The sequence below is a fragment of the Sinohyriopsis cumingii genome, chromosome 3 (assembly GCF_028554795.1).
Source record: "Sinohyriopsis cumingii isolate HCF-2022 chromosome 3, ASM2855479v2, whole genome shotgun sequence".
Classification (NCBI taxonomy): domain Eukaryota; kingdom Metazoa; phylum Mollusca; class Bivalvia; order Unionida; family Unionidae; genus Sinohyriopsis; species Sinohyriopsis cumingii.
Genome location: NC_142963.1, coordinates 72821946 through 72840320, shown reverse-complemented (window position 1 = coordinate 72840320; position 18375 = coordinate 72821946). Strand labels below are relative to the sequence as shown.

Below are 18375 nucleotides of genomic sequence, written 5' to 3'. Positions count from 1 at the left end.
GTGTCCGAGTTTTAACTGATTTTTTTATTTTAATAACATGTTGTCCTGCCAAGCCAGCCTCTGTATCAAACATGCTCTTCTGACCGTTCTTATTAACCAATTAGAATTAAGCACATGGCATACAGAAATATGTGACATATTTACAACTATACAAGCACAACATATACACTGAAAGTGCGAACCGGGAATTTTACAGCAAAAAAGAAATTTAAATAAAATAATGCATTTTTCATGAAAAAATGCACACAATCATTTTTTGCATGATTCTGCTCACACAGGATTAAAAATATTGCAAGAAATCTTAAAGGGGGGGGGGGATTTGTATGATTGCATGTCCTAGATCCAACCCTGGTAATGGAGTATATTTGTGAACCAGTGCAATTACAATAGGTACTTACTTTCTTCAGTAGTGATGTGGCATTTGCATTGAAGTAATTCTGTGCACCTTGTATACCATCAATCAGATTTTTAGTTTGTGTCTGGAAGGAAAGAAAATACCATATGTACCAATGGTTGATAAAATTTTCTTTCAGAAAATTCACTTGTCCCACCTACCTTTTCACTTGTCCCAAAATATCAATAATTTGCCTAGATTTTATGAGATGTATGCACTTTAGTCAACAGAAAAAAAACAAAAGAAATAACATACAACATATTTGTTTCCTCAAAGAACTTAAATTTTCAGTTTTGATTGTCAAGGTATCTTAAATATACTCTATCTTGATTTGATACATTGGTAGTAGTACTAGACATCAGCAAGAATGAACAGAAATTTACTAGAATTTGGACTTTCCTGACTTCTCTCAAGACTCAATGCATTTCCGTATCAGACAATGGTTTTCCATAAAGGGGTTTTGAATTTCCTATAATTTTCATCAGACTTAATGAAAAGTTAGTTTATTCTAAACTGGGTGACATCTTTTTTTTGGTCACGTGCACTGCCCTCCCCGAACCTCAAAACACTTTTTGAGTCTCAAAACCCCTTAACAATGTCTGGGAATATGGCAGGTATGGTATGACCAAACTGTGCTGACAAATGGTAAAACCAAATACCTATGTGACAGGAAACATAAGATATAACAGACATACAACAATAAAAAGAACATTTTTATCAATATCAAATAAGAGGTGATGAACTGATAAAATCCAGATGCTAACACCATTTTTTACAGTATTAAAAAAAAAGAAAGTATTCTTAAAATTTGCTCTAAGCTATCATTGTCCACCCCTAGAAAACATATTTTACTTGGTGAGAGTCACAGGCTGTGAGTAATCTTGGAGTGACAGCTATCTGACAGAACATAGTTTATGCATCAATAACTACCTTGATTAGCCACTACACGAGATGTTTCACATGAAAAGCATGCAGTCAATTCATCTAATTCTATACCCTTTTTGCAATACAGTGTCATGACTGTCTACAATATGCAATCATGCAGACACACAACCAAAATACAGTGTCATGACTGTCTACAATGTGCAATCATGCAGACACACAACCAAAATACAGTGTCATGACTGTCTACAATATGCAATCATGCAGACACACGACCAAAATAGTGTCATGACTGTCTACAATGTGCAATCATGCAGACACACAACCAAAATACAGTGTCATGACTGTCTACAATATGCAATCATGCAGACATGCAACCAAAATGGTGTGTCATGACTGTCTACAATATGCAATCATGCAGACACGCAACCAAAATAGTGTGTCATGACTGTCTACAATATGCAATCATGCAGACACGCAACCAAAATAGTGTCATGACTGTCTACAATATGCAATCATGCAGACACACAAAAAAAATAGTGTCATGACTGTCTACAATATGCAATCATGCAGACACACAACCAAAATACAGTGTCATGACTGTCTACAATATGCAATCATGCAGACACGCAACCAAAATAGTGTCATGACTGTCTACAACATGCAATCATGCAGACACAACACAAAATAGTGTCATGACTGTCTACAATATGCAATCATGCAGACACACAACCAAAATACAGTGTCATGACTGTCTACAATATGCAATCATGCAGACACACAACCAAAATACAGTGTCATGACTGTCTACAATATGCAATCCTGCAGACACACAACCAAAATACAGTGTCATGACTGTCTACAATATGCAATCATGCAGACACACAACCAAAATACAGTGTCATGACTGTCTACAATATGCAATCATGCAGACACACAACCAAAATACAGTGTCATGACTGTCTACAATATGCAATCATGCAGACACACAACCAAAATACAGTGTCATGACTGTCTACAATATGCAATCATGCAGACACACAACCAAAATACAGTGTCATGACTGTCTACAATATGGGCATAAGGCAAAACACTGCAAAATGTTCCGCTCAAATATCCAGTATTAGGAAAAATGGCAATGAATATGGGATCATAAATGTGACAACCACATCTTTCCAGAAACTTCAAAATATTCTATATCATCATGACACACTATTTTGATTGCGTGTCAATTAAGTTGGTGACTACAATTACAATTTCCTTTATGACACCAATCGAAGTTGAATTAAAACCATGAATTTCCTGAATTATCAGCAGCTAGTTCATGTACCCACTAAGATAACAGAGGTATCTGAAACACTAATTGATCACGTCTAAACTAACAACACTGACAATATAATAGAAACTGCAGTTTCCCAATATTCCATAAGTAATCCTTATCCTAAATGCTGTACACGAAAATTAAGTCAGGAAAGTAAAACTTATCATCACAAATATATCAAGTATCAAATAATGAAAAGATACAATTCACAAGCATTCCTTAAAGAAGTGAAAGATATCCCTGGGTCAGTAGTTGAATGTTTTGATGACCCATCAAATGCTGTTGACATCTGGACAGATATGTTTACTGACACCCTGAGCACTCATGATCCAATTAATTTCACGAGTGTCAAGCAACACAATCAACCAAATTGGATTACAGATGATATAATGAATGCTATTAAGACAAGGGATAGATTTAATAAATTAAAGGATATTGACAATTACAGATTATGGAGAAACAGAGTCGAGTCAATGATTCAAAAGGAAAAGAAAACTTCCTATTCACTCAAATATCAGTTAGTATTACAAAAAAAAGCCCTAGCAAACTCTGGAAAACCTACAATGGTTTGAGAGGCAAATCTATCAATAACCTGCCATTTACATGTATGAGTGACAAAAATCAAGCAAGAGCCATTTGAAATTGCAAATACACTCCATGATTACTTTGTGAATATCATTGAAAACTTGTGGATCTTATAGCTCATTAAAGATTCTTCAGTGATGAATTAAATGAGCATATTTCTTCAAAACTTATGAAAGAAGAGTGCTTCAAAATACCTAAAATAAGTCTTGAATTTTTAAAAAATGAATTAGACCAACTTGATGTCAGAACAACCACAAGCAAGGCAGCTGCAATTAACATTTTTATAAGTATTTGGTATGACTCGGCCAGGTTGTGAACCTTTGACCACTTGCATCCAGGGAGGATGCTCTAACCACTCAGGTGATAGGTGCAGTCTAATTAAAATAATTGCACTATATATAACATCATAAACTGCAATTTAAAAAAAACAACAACACATACTCAGATCATCCTCATCGCACTTTTACAGCATTACCCCAACTGTACACACTATTCTGATGGCATCGTTATCATACTCACCGTTAAATTACTCTTTTCTTGAAGGCTTCTGATCGATCTTCCTAGTGAATCCTTCAAAAAACAAAAAGAGACAATTAAGCACTGCATCAAATGTGTTTTTAAGCATTATGGAAGTGATTCCTAGTCATCTAAGAATTTATCACGGATGCAATTAGATAATTAGTTACCATCTCAATGATAAAAAAGTTACCACTAATGTGTTGGAGTACTGGGAACTGGGTGTAGTACTGACGTAATGAAAAGCAATAACTCTGGAAAATAAGGTCAAAATCATTAATGAAACTGGTACCCTTTAAGATCTTGCTAATAACGATGCTTTGTAGGTAATATAATTGAAATTAAAAAAAGGATCAAGCCATTAAGATATTCTAAGTCGATCTTGGGCCAGAAAAATATGTTGTGAAATATGACCCAAACTGCTGATCATCAACTCATCTAAGTTTATGAACTTTCTTAGGTCTCTAAATGATATAAAAAGACTTGAATCGCTACAACGGGGGAAAATCTGTGTTATTTTCCAATCATTATAATATTATCTTTGCACTTCAGCAATGAGTGGAGATACTGTTGGTGCCCTTGTGTGCATGTCGCTCCATTTGTCCATATGATTGTCTTTCTGTTTATCAATATATATGTCCATGATAAAGCTTGTCATCTCACCTTTCCCACACAACTTATAGGATTTTACTGAAAATCTGAAGGCTAAATATGTGTTTGATGTAACTGTGCATTAAGAGTTTTTCCTTTGGACCATTTATACATAAATTTCTTGAAATGCTGTTGAACAATCTGAGAATCCAGCTGCTTTTCACCACTTATCCTAAATTGCCAGCAGGATATTGTTGAAATTTTGTAAGCATGATTTATATTTGCTGTAGATATGCAATTTACTTTTTTCTCTGCCCTATGTATGAATAATTTCTCTAAAACTGCCAAAAAGTGAGGTATTTTGAGAAGTCAGCTCTTTGAGTGTTCAAGGTAATCAAACATCAGAAAAATATAATATTAGCAACTTTAGATAAAATGGCATGTGTTTGTCATTTTTTAAGTTTCATAAGTTAGGACATCTAAGGTAACTGTGGATGTTTAGTATCATTTTTACCTCGTATAAAATTTAACTTGTAAATACATCTAGATCAAAGAGTGTTTGTGTGTGTGATTTGGATTTTTAATGTAGCTTTAACAATTTTTCAGTCATATTGCTACGATGTCTGCAGTGTGGCAGTTCATAGTGATATCTAGCACTGGGGCATCATGCCACAGACATGTAGCATGATGTCCCACCCTGTCACATTAGCCTGACACCAGGCCGATTAGTCCTAATATTAACCTCTTATTGCTGAGCGCCAAGCGAGGCAGCTGTTAGTACCATTTTTGTAAGTCTTTGGTATGACTCGGCCGGGTATTGAACCCATGACCTCCTGCATCTGAGGCAGATGCTCTAATCACTAGGCCACTGGAGCGGTTTGCTAGATCAATGAAATATCAATCATTGTGAAAAGAATCTTAAACCATTCTATTACCATGGTTACATCAATAACAAATAATGAAAAGAGCTATTTTTAGATGTGTTTCTTGCAGTCAATATTCTTTTGTAAGTTTTATCTAAACTTAACTACATTTATCCATTCTACATTCTCCCAATGAGGGGAAACTCTTGTCATTCTGAATACTGAAGAATTCCCAAAGAAAACAAGTCTTTTTCAAAGCAACATCATTGAAGTAATTTGGAGGTAAAATGTAAATTTCCTGAGAGGGACAAGGTTTGTCTACTGTGTGATTAAATTTGTTGATGCATCCATTATAGCTTAATACCTCAAAGGTCACACCAAATGTGACTACAGATGAATCTTTATTAGGTTTATGCTACCTAATTAAAGAAGGTAACACACTATCATTGCCTTTTTCAAATCAGTTTGGTGGGATTTTGATTTTTGCTATATCAGTGTGTTCATGTGGAAATGATACCATTTGAAATCTGAGTGCTTTTTTTCAAAACTTACTTCTTGCTTCTGATAATGACACTAATGCTTCATGGACAATGCAGCACAAAGCAGGGCCTCCGCTATGCTTCGCATTTGTTGCCAAATGCTAAAGAATTTTGAAAGTGGCACAATTTTTTACTGACTGGCGAAAGTTGCTGGCAACATATTTTGACTAAGTGAATTTTTTATTTTTCACTGATATGAGCAACTTAAGCCACTTAATGCCTTTTTTCACTAACAGTGGCAGTCAGTGGATCATGTTGGTAGGTGAAGAATAAGACATTATTTGAACATGATTGCAGTTAACTGCAAGCTGTCAGTCGGTTTTGAGAAGCAACTGAATGTGATTAGTAGGAAATAAGGAATGACAGGGGATATACTCTATTGTTCAACATGTCAACAAAAAGATTCGGTGTCATTTGCATGTGTTGTTAATTTGTGTTTATTGCATACTGTTGAGTGTGAGATGCACTTGGGACAATTTAGTATTTTACGGATTATTTACTTAGATAACACGTTTTTGTGGTTTGAACTTAACTGAGTAAACAGGATGCTGCTACAAAGATGTGAATCGACTGTAAATGACCCAAGTCACTTATATCAATGAAAAATTAAAAAATTACTTACTAAAACATATCTGTATCAAGCACAAAGAATATGGCTAATCTAGCTCTGAAAAACAAAGATTTATATCCAGCTGCATCTGAGGCAGCTACCAGGTTACGTGTTGCCCCTATTTCTACTGCAGACTGTGATAGGGGTTTCAGGTTCCAGAATCTGATCAAAGCAAACTTACAAAATTCTATGGGTATATCTACTCTGAAAAATTTTATGAGAATTTCTATTGATGTGTCAAGTGTTGAGAATTTTGATTTCAGGAAGGCTTTTAAGATATGGTCTGGGAACAAATTTGAGGCGGATACTGATGAAGTGTCAGTGACATTGTTCATAAAGACGATGCAGTATTTTGTATTATCAGTTATAAAGAAACATTCTTATTCCTTCTTGCTTTTCATATGCTCTACATTGAACTTTACGTCTATATAATAGTATTGTTATATTTATTATAGATTATTCTTGTGCTTTGAAATGTAGTAAAAAATGTAAAAACTGTTTTATATGTTTATAAAGATTAAAAATAGGGCTAATATAATATTATGCATATATCTAAGTCCCTTCAACATAGCATAAAATAGCTCCTTTGGTTGAAAAATGACTCCAACTTTTGTAATTTGGCAAATTTCATGGAGCAAAGAAAATTTACAAGGGAGGCCCTGTAAAGTGTATAAAGATACATCTCTGGAAGTTTTCCAGGTACAGTAGAACCTGTTTTGAAAGACCACCCTTTCTGCCAAAAGAAATTATGGTCTCTCAAGGCAGGTGGTCTCTAATAACAGGTCATAATTCTACATAATCAGTCATTTTGTGCACTGAGAAAATGGTCTCTCAAGACAGGTGGTCTTTTAAGACCGGTTTCACTGTAGAGCGTTGTGTGGGAGCTTGTAACATGGCACAAATAACTAGAACAAATTAAATTTCTTAGGTGAATCTTTCAGAAAAGATAACAATGCACCAAAGTGTCCTAAATATATGTTATGGAACAAAACTAACTTTGTGATGAACAGATTATAAATTTCTGCAACATTTCTCATTCATGAATCATGTGTCAAAAGTAAGAAAATATATTGCTTTTATGGGTGCTCATGTATGTGTTTGAATAAGATAAATTAAACCGCTTACTGAAAACCTAAGGAGAAATTGTCACTTTTTGGAATATTAAAAAGTGTTTGTTCTGTCTACTTGCCATGTCTGATTTAGGAAGTTCTGTGTTGTCTTAACATTGGAACTATCTAGTGTCTATAATGTTTTTAGCATATCATAGCTCTCCCTTGCTCTAATGTCCTTATCATAAAACGAGTCCAGATGCAATGCTGTACTACCATGAACCCAGTGACCAAAAGTATGCAAATTACAAAATACATTTAAAAATATTAATTAAAATTTAGAATTTTTCGAGTCCATCATCTTAAATTTTCATGTTAAAACCACTGTACCTAATCTTGTCTATCCAATATAAGACTACATGTGTTGAAAGAAAACAACATCAATCTGAGTATTGAACCTTTAGTTCTTGTTTGAAACATTATTATTTTATAAAATACCATGCAAATGTGAAATTTTATTATTATACTTACATAAAATAAAATTATAAGCCTGAATGGTGATTTGTTTATCCCCCCCTCCTTCATAGAATTTTCTATCAATCTTGCCATACTGCGGTTCAGTATATAATATGGATGGTAATTATGGGCTCATACTACTGTGCCATCTAATAACAGGGGAGAGATATATCCAGTTAGTAACGAGGCATACATCACTGCGCATAAAGTTGGTGAAAATCTGATGCAAGTTCCAACTACAAAACTGAATGTGGAGCATGAAAAGTCATGATGATCGCTGTCACAGCTTAAGACCGTATTGTTAAATTCTAAAGATTCATTCCTTGACTACTAATTTAAATGAGGCTTGAAGCTGATCATGCAGCAGGCACATGAAAAAAGGATTTAAATGTCAACAGCAAAAATGCTTTTTAAACATAAAAATATAAATCACGGTAACCCATTTTACTCCACTGGATGCATATACTCGTCATAATTCACTGTTAAGAATGCAGAGATGACTGAGAAAGGGTCAATGCCACACAGAAACAGCACAATTAACTAGAACATAAAAGTAGGTCATAATTGTGATGACATGCCATGTTAGGTGTCTATAAAATTATTATGTTATGCATAAACTGTGATATTTACATTGGTTGTCTTCATCACAATCTTTTAACAATCAAACACAAATGAGGTAGAGTGTACAGATTAGGTTGGGGTGTATATATGACTGTCAGATATTTGTAGACTAGTGTAAGTTATGGGAATTTAAACCAAATGTTTCAATGACCAACAGCAGTAGCTAATTATTACTCTTTTCATGATCATATTTACCTGACAGATACAAAGAATCTTCAAACTTAGTTGCTCAGATTTCATGATTCATTTGTGTATTTAATGATTATGAGAAGTTCAAGCACTGCAGACTCTTTGTGATACCTTTTTCGTTTCTCAGTTGTTACTTGGCTACTGAGGGAGGGATAAGGCGCTATAAAATAATCTATTTTATTTATTATTTATTTGACAGGAAAATTTCAAAAATTAGTATTGTTAAAAAGCTATACCATGAGAACTTTTGTAGTTATATTTGTTTTGTTCATTTATATTACTAGATCACAATTATTGTTTAATGAAAGGAAATGGTCAATTTCGTGTATATGAAGCTCCCTACTTGGCAGCCAGTGAAACTTATTTGCTCCCAACCCAGTTGATTTACATATGACATATACTGTGATATTGTTATAAACAGTTGGGGATCAGCTGTTCGAGGTTAGACGGGGACTTCCAGTGGGTGTGTTCAAAAGTTAGTAGGTGAATCCTATAATAATTAATTTAAACTCAGAATTTATTTATGAGGAAACACCCAAGTCAATAAGCGAAGTTACATGTTTATCATGTTGAGTGTAATGGGTTATTTACCTGAAATTCACTCTAAGGGAGAAGTATTTAGTTGATTCATTGATAAATATCACAGAGTCAATTTGTTATTGAACTTGAGTGTCGGTCACTCAGTATTGTTCAACTTTACAAGCTGCTAGATATTTGTAATTCCAAAATAATGCATGGGTGAAGCCCATGTTAAGATCAGTGTTGTGTGATATTTTTCTACATGATTTGTGATCCTTGATATTAAAAAAGAAAGAATAACAAGTCTATGTCAGTTGTGTTATTGATTACTGATACATGTATAATGAATTTATTTTGGATGGCAAACCTAAATGAGCAATGAGGGTTCTTATTATCTGCCTGAATCTATAACTAAAAAACAACATTATGCTACCCTTGTCTGTTATAGTAATGACCTACATTGGTTAAATAATGTGATTCTCAGGAATCATGCAGGGTCTATTATACCAACAAAAATTAAAGGGAGAAATTATGCCTCACCCCCCTTGAAAAAGAGAGATTTTTCCTGAATATATGAGGAATTTAAGGAAGACATAAAAGTTAGGCCTGCAATAAAGATTTTCATGCATTTGGTTAATTTGTGGTAGTATTTTACTTTATCATGAATCCCACAGTTGCCCAATCAAGAATAGACCCTGGAAACAATGCTGTTGTTGTTGTGGGGTTTAACGCCATTTTTCATGACACGATAGGCTATGCATGGCGACCAGTAATAATGGTGGAGGAAGAACCCGGGAAAACCCCAAGAAGAACCACTGACCCACGAGAAGCTACTGGCAAGCTTTCTCACATACCCACATTAGCTGAATCCTAGACTCAAACCCACGCAGACAGAGGTGAGATGGCAGTGATCCGTAATGGAGAGCGCTTTAGACCACTCGGACACTCAGGGCCCCGGAAGACAATGCCAATCAATTTAAATTGTCATATGGTTATCACGAAATGGTTGCTTTGCAGGCAACACCTAAAAGGAGGTCACTGTGACATTCAAACATGTGCAACCATTTTCCCAAGCAATATGTCTGTGAATACTTAAAGTTATAAATGACCATTTAATTTATGACTGTTTATATATTGATGACAAAATAATTTTAAAACTTGTAAAATAAACATAATGCTAAAAATGTATGGTACAAACTTATGCCATGATGACCTCAAACCACAAAATATATTTCAAGTGTTTGACTGTTTTTATCATTCCATTCCATTCATACAGGACCAAATTTTGTAACATATGAAACCGAAGTTCAGCTCTTAAACAGCCTGTAGGCTTTTACCAAAACTTTGTGGGCAAAATATGTGGTTACTGTTGATGCAGACGTGCAATGAGGTTCTACATCTTTTCTTTGGCCCCCTTGTTCTTTTCTCTTACTGCATCTGTCTAGTATGTTAAGTGTACAGTGTCTGTGTTGATGAAGAAAGATTGGCTTAGAATTTATAAGCTGAGGAATAACGTAAATTAATCATTTTGGGCCCCTCTGAACCACAACTGATGAAATATGAACTTATTAGATGAAACATCTTCTGCCCAAGGAACACGTTATAGGCCAAATGAAGCAAACTGTAAAGCTTCATTATCATTAACAAGTCTGGTTACCATTAAATCCGTGACTGAAATCTCTACAAATTTTAATTGTAATTACAGGTTTAATCTTTCTTACATAATCTGAACCCTCAATGCTCATTTAGGTTTGCCATCCAAGACAGTTTCTTTGTGTGACTGATTTATTCAGAATAAATTCATCATACATGTATCAGTAATCAATAACACAACTGACACAGACAGTCCGGGAAATGGTCCTAATAGAAAATAATTCCCATGTATTTATGCTTACCTTTGTGCTAGTGAAGTTCTTCAATTCATTATCCTTCAAGGACATAAGTCTTTCAGACTGGATTCTCAATGAATTCTGTGAAAAGAAGTAACAGGTGAAATTAGTTGTAACCTCTTCAAACAACTCAAATCTGAGCAATTATCAATAAATGCACAGTCAACCTAATTAATATTTTACTGAATCTTATTTACACTACTGACAACCACCATAATAAACCCAAATAGTCATACCCTAGAATTTTCCAGACACCTTATTTTCAACATTTTTAATAATTCTAAAATGGTACCAAAAATTTCCAGAGACCAAGCAGACTTTCTAAAAGCCAATGGAAAAGAAAAATTTCAAGCTGGAAAATAATGTAAGGAATGACCTGCATAAAAGAAAATGGTGAGAGTAGTCAACTGTCTTGCCATGATACTACTTTAATTACACCAATTATTATGGGGATTAACTGAAAGTGTTGTCAGAACAGAAAAGAACTTTTATTAATAAAAATAAATCTCAGGCCACAACTGCTACAATATTGAAAGGCAATGTAACTAACATATGGAGATACCAGTCACATCATAGGTCAACTTTTACAATCATAGCAAGACTAAATATTTGGATGTAATGTGAGATCATTTGGGTACATGAATGTAATATTGTTTTCTCAGAGCACAATGTGCCTCATGGAGTGTACAAAAGTTGTAAGAGATAAAAAAAATCATATCATTGTGAAGTATGCAAAATTCATGCTTTTACATATAGCAAAAAGTTTATGATATTGTTGTCATTAATACAGCAAGAAATTTGGAAAATTGTTAGAATTTTAGAAGGCAAATAAGATTTGTAACTTTCCAAATGATGGTTTACGATAATAGAATGGTTAGAGAAACATGCTGCTTTCTTTGTGAAATGTGGGACAAATAAACAAAAAATGTTATTCATCCTCAATTTCTTTGATATCACAATGATTACATTTTTTTCCATCAAAATGTGTATTGTCCCAATGAACGATTGTCAATATACAGCAATAAAACATTTGATAATCTGAACAATTCATGATCAAGCATTCTGCTAAACAAAGTGAGCTGCAAGGTTGTTAAAGGTAATGATGAAGATAAAACATCCTTTCATCTTGAGACAGAATTAATGAATCACTCTGTCAACTGTAAAGTCAATGGTCATCAACATCACATTTAGCAAACATGTGATTGCAGGCTTCTTTTATATTTACTGCTCGAGAACATACAAAGGGAAACAAAGTAATCATGCACATCAATTCCTATTCTCACCCAAGTGGATTAACTTATGCAATATCAAGTATTCAAATATGTATTGATATTATTATCTTGTTTTGCCTTTTCCTTCAAACTAAAGTCAGTTTACATTTAGTTCTGATAAAGTAGTCAACACCTCTGACAAGTGAGTTTAACAGGTTTTTGAAGTCTCATTTTTTTTAACTGCCTATTTTCCCTTGATAACTTCATTTTGGATGCAGTTGGATCAGTCTTCATAGTTATAAACCAAGTATAAATAATGGTATTGCACAATTAAATTCTTTAACCAGTCTAGTAAGTGATTTAGCTCCATTACATACTTTGGGCAACGAATGCCATATTTGGAGTTTTAGTGTCAAGATATCTTCAAGCTTTTTTTTAAAAGGGAAAATATGAATTATTTTGCAGATTTTCTGAGGTAAGATAATAAGAATGAATGTATCTTATTTCAGTGATACATTCTTTTGTCAGAGGAGATCTTGACATTATGAATCAATATCAATACATTATTAGAACTGGGTCACATCTGTAAACAAAGTTTCTTAATTCTAATGAGACTTATCACCACAAATGTACAAGTACACAATGAACAGAATCTAAAAAATTTACACCAAAAAACCCCAGAAGAAATGCAACCAGAATTCTTGACTTGTAGAAAGAACACTGAAACATTATCATGCAAGTGTTCTTCACTGACAATCTAGAATATACAATCATCAACTATAAAGATCTTAATTTTCCAGACAATATTTTGGAATATTGATAATTTTCATTAGTATATGAATTATCTAGACAGAGAAAGCAGTAATTATTTTTACTGTCTAGATATCTGGGTCATTGTGTCCCATTTTCTATGGTCTCTTATTTATACTCTAAACAAAACAAGATGCCTAAGTGGGCCAATTGGCCTCTTTCGGGTTTTCACTGCAAGAAACATATTTCAATAAACCCCATAACAGAAGAAGCAAAGTTTCAGATCTGCTGAATAAACACAATTGGGTAGCCACTCTCTCAACACACACACAAGTACACACATGCAGAAAATTTCTAAACTGTATGACTAAATACTGCCAAGAAGTTCCTGAAAGTTTAAAAAATATCTTTTTTTGTTGTCTGATTCATATTTGTAACATGCAAATAAATTTAACAATGACAATATATACGAGTCTAAATAATATATACAAAACCTATGTTTTGTATATGGCTGACATTTAATGCAACAGTTGCCAGCAAGGACTCCAGTAACACAAAACGGACATACTGTACATATAATGTTATTATATATGAATACGCATGGAATACCTCCCATGATGACAAAAAATGTCACTGAAAACAAGCTGCTAATTGTTTGTAGCTATAAATCTGTTAATTACTATGCCCTTCCATTTTTATTCTTTATTATGTCACTATCATTTTCATTTCAGTTTACTGGAACTTGCTGGGCAATTTTGTTTTAGTGAAAAAATTATTTATTGAAATTTTTGTTGTTGTCATGCTTTTTTTCACCAGTCAATTTTAATGTGTTCTCAACCATAAATTCAAACAGTTACCTCCCCTGTAACTTTCTTTGTCATTGAACAGATGTCACTTCAGCACCCATATATCTAAATTCCACTTGATATACTTGCAATGAAAAGTTGTTATATGCTTTGTAATACCATGCTGAAGGTGTAAATAATACCCAAATATTTTCAAAACAGTGCTGGACAATAACTACTCCCTAATTCTGTCATAGTTACAATTTGGAGGATCATACTTGGAGAAATACTAATTGCATTTTGGGATTTGTGAAAAAAATTATACTTTTATTTGTGACATGCCATGACATGGCAGGCCTGCCATGGATGAGTGCTTCTGGCAGGAACTTAACTAAACCATAGGTCTTATATTTGGTTGCTATGGAAACCATATATTTATAACAGAGGTCAATAAACTTGAAAGAGTAGATTAATCTTCATCATAGCTAGTACAGCGAGGACTTTTCAGTGAGTTTTCAAGGACTTTCAAAAGTTTCAATGAGTATTTTTTCTTACAGACATTTAACTATATTCACATATTACTCTGTTTATCACAGCATTAATAGGTACATAAGTAAAAGAAAACAAAACCCTACCTTACCATTATGGCAAAGGGATGCTATTCCATCTTGTACCTTCCTGTGGTGTACGTCAATTGATTCATACAATTTTATCTCATCTTTATTTATTTATTAATTAGTTTGTAAATTTGCTGATAGAATGATTTAGAATACAGAAAGTGATACATCTTATTCAGTCTGAATTTTCTGTATTCTCTCTGATAAATTCGAGCTCTGGGAAAAATTCAAGTTTTTGTTTAGCAAAACTGGGGTTTTCAAAGATAAACCACTTTTTCCAAAATTAAAGAGTTTTCAAGACAACCCCTCAAATTCAAGGATTTTTTAAGTTGTACCAAACATGTATACATTACTATGGCATTCAAAGCTCTAAGGACAGAGATAAACTGAGTGTAAACAACAATTACACAGACTACCTCTACTTTCACTAATCTCCATTAGCCATACTGTAAACATTATCAAACAGAACTTCAATTCAGACAAAAGTGACCTTGGCCCATTTACTAACTAAAGATCTCTTTGCAATATTTTATCTCTGCATTTGAACTTTTCATCATTTTAAAATTTGAATTAAACAGCCAGTATTGTGTTGACATGTTGTGAAACGACTTATCTACCTACCTACCCACCAATCAACTCACCAACTGTGATGGGGTATAAAAGATATAAAAGAATTTTTTTTAAACTCATATTCTGTCACATTAAAGTAGTGGTTATAAGTTGATTAGAAAAAGATTAGTTTTGTTTTGTATTAGTTTTTAAAAAAATCACTGCTCTTAAAGTTTGCTTGAAAATTTATGATCATTGTCATTAAATGCATCAAACTTGTCTTGATTACATACCACATGAATAACATGCAGCATGCAGTCCATTCACCTAATTCACTATCCAATACACACAGTTAATTTGCTGAGGGAAGCAGATAACAAGATGCAATGTAAAGTCATTAATATGAAAAGTTTATCCCTGAATAAACATCTATTCCTACTCCAGCTATACAATAGGCTTCTTAGTAGGATAGGATAATATAGATTGTAGCCACTGACAAATATGTGGGTGTTATGTATCTCTATATTGTGTGTATAACTTTTGCCCATGACTGGTTATTGTAAGGGTCTTTTTGTAAACAATACATTACATAGCTAACTTTTGTCCATGATTGTAGACTAAACCTTAAGATAATATTTGTAAACATATTTACTTGGATTTGAGTTCAGGGCATTGGTTTTCCCATTGGAATGTCTTGGTCTACCCAATATTTGGCAATTTCTTTACTAAAATTTAAGTAAAAGACCTGACCTTGTTTACAACTTAGAATGTTCTAGAAATGAATTTTTGGCTCTCATCCTGGTCCTCTTATTGTGCCTTAGATTTTTATATCAAGGTTGTTATGAACAGAATTAATTATTCATATTTTAACATTTATCTAGAGGAATCATTTATTTAAATTATTCACTGGAATTACAAAGTGCTCACTGATCCTTTTGGACTAAATCAATATCTTTGGGATTATTGTGAATTTATTTAAGGACATTCGAGATTATATCATTGTGATACATCAAGACTATTAGTATATTAGCTATACCTTGCAGCTGCGATGAACTTTTATGATAATTTGGGATTTAGTTGATAGAACTATAAGTTCCTTTTAAATTTTCACTTTGTTTTCAAAGAAAGAAATTATTTGTTGGTTTCACTTTTTTCTGTTACTTGGTTTAAGACCAAAGAGTTGTAACAGTAGGTCATAGTGACTTTCTTTGCTTTTAAGGGAGTAGTAATAACAAAGATGCCTCAAATTACCAAATTCATGATTGGAACAAAAACAGCACCCAAGAAATTACCTACTAACACAAATTTCAAGAATGTTACTGAGCATGAAATAGAGGTCATAGAGACCTATTTTGGCAAAAGGATGTATAACTTGTCAAGATACATGCACTCACTAAGTTTCATGATTCTAGGAAGTGTAGAGTGTACATAACATGCCCAAAACTCATGTGGTCAAGAGCTTTAATGCAAAACCTGCCCAATGCATGTAAAAGATTACATGCGGATCAGAATGAAACTTGTTTTGTTGTAAGAGTGTGGTAGTAACAGAGGTGCTTATCAATATCATTATTCACAATTCTAGCATGAATAGTGCCTGAGAAATGAACATCAGACACACAATTTAACCCAGGCTAGTGGAGTGTAAAATATAGTTACTATTGATCTAAATCTGTACACAAATGTAAAGAGCATTGCTTATAATGATGCATGCCCATGTTTCATAATTCTATATAGAAGTCTAAACAGTAAAAGACAAAAAGCTATGTGGTAATGAGCTAACTGCAACAACTTAACCTTTAGCTAGTAAAATGTGAAATATAGGTCACAGTGACCTTTTTGGTACTAAGAGCTACATATACAATCACTTAGTTTAATTATAACATGATCAGTAAAAATATCAAATTGAACCAAAGTCAGTGCAAATGTGAAATATAGGTTGCACAGACTGACTTTTATAATGATGTTGTAATACTCATCAAGATGCATCCTCTTTCCATGTTTCATCAAGTTTGCTACAGCAGCATTATACGGTAATAAAGTGCATTACTGGAGTGAAATATACATGCATGTATACAGTAATGCAAACAAGCCACCCAATTCAGTCTTAATTTATTAAAAATCTATGCATTACCAGCCAATCTGTCACATGTAGTAACATTAATATCTATTCTGAATCTGTGTTTCATTTACTTCTTCAAAATAACCGTTAGCTGATACAGTCTGCAGGTCCTGAGTTAATGAAAATAGGGAGCATCAATGGCGGTGGATGGCATCCTTGATATTTTCACTAAGAACTATTTTTAGTTAACTATTTCAGACTGTATTAATATACGCTCAATGCATTTATAGCTATCACTGATTACTTTTTGTATGTCATTGTGCTTACTTTTTTTATTTTCTCTTCTTTATTTCACTTGCTATGAACACAGGCTGATTTCCCTTCCCATGGGGTCTACCTTGGTAATATTGGAAGAGTGCATGACTTAACACAGGTTCCAAACCATCATTATGAGCAACAGTGGTAAAAACTGCATGTGCCACAAAAAATGAACTGATTTTATTTTTTTGCCATAGAATCTGAAGGAGTTGGTAATTTCTTTATAAAATCCTTGTGAAAATTGACTAAATGTACTGTTGACATACTAGCTCAATGTTTGTTGGAAGATTCCAACATTGTGGGTTTTATGGATTTCATCAGAAGTAAAGGAGGCATTGTAGGCTCCTTGTCAGCAGTCAGCTCCAGCAGCTTTCAAACTAGTCACATTTTGAAGTTTATTTAAGCACAAATCAATATTAAACAAAATTTTCCATGCACTTCTCTCTTCAAAACTATTTTAATTCTTTTCATTTCTAACTTATTTTTTATAAGCAGACTTTAGATTGTTATAACATTTGTTATAAGAACTCATTTATATGGTCCGATTTGTTATAAGAACTCATTTATATGGTCCAAGTGAATGTCGTCCTCACAGATCAATACTTTTATTTATTTATGTATTAATTTTCTGTATTGAATTCTTATTATGAAATTAAATTCATACCAGAGAATTTTTTTACACTGCAAATAGATCATTTTCTTAAATTATAGCTCCCAAAATGTTCAGTGGGATATAGAATGTCCAAGTCATTTTGAGTGTTATCCTCACTGATTTGACATTCTCAATCCAATTTAAACATTACTTAATTTAACACTTCATTTATATAATTCCAACATTTTCAAAAGAAACTCAAACATCAGAGATACTGTATTATCCTCCTCAACATGGCATTCTAAATTCAATTCAACTCAATACCTAATCTAGGATCATAAAAACATAATTTACTGACAGTTTTATTTTATGATTTACTAGTTGTCTAAGTCATTGTGAGTACTGTCCTC

General features: G+C 33.3%; 1 protein-coding gene across 2 annotated transcripts in view; it reads right to left on the bottom strand.

Moving 5' to 3' along the window:
• The window catches only part of LOC149803089 (prominin-1-A-like), a 215064-nt gene that overhangs the window by 70738 nt on the left and 125951 nt on the right, over nt 1–18375 (bottom strand). For both annotated transcript variants that reach the window (XM_089952675.1, XM_089952676.1), the window contains exons 18-20: nt 11091–11165; nt 3702–3752; nt 399–479 (exon numbers count right to left, since the gene is read on the bottom strand). In XM_089952675.1, the coding sequence (XP_089808801.1) occupies nt 399–479; nt 3702–3752; nt 11091–11165 (207 nt within the window). The remainder of the gene's footprint in view (nt 1–398; nt 480–3701; nt 3753–11090; nt 11166–18375) is intronic.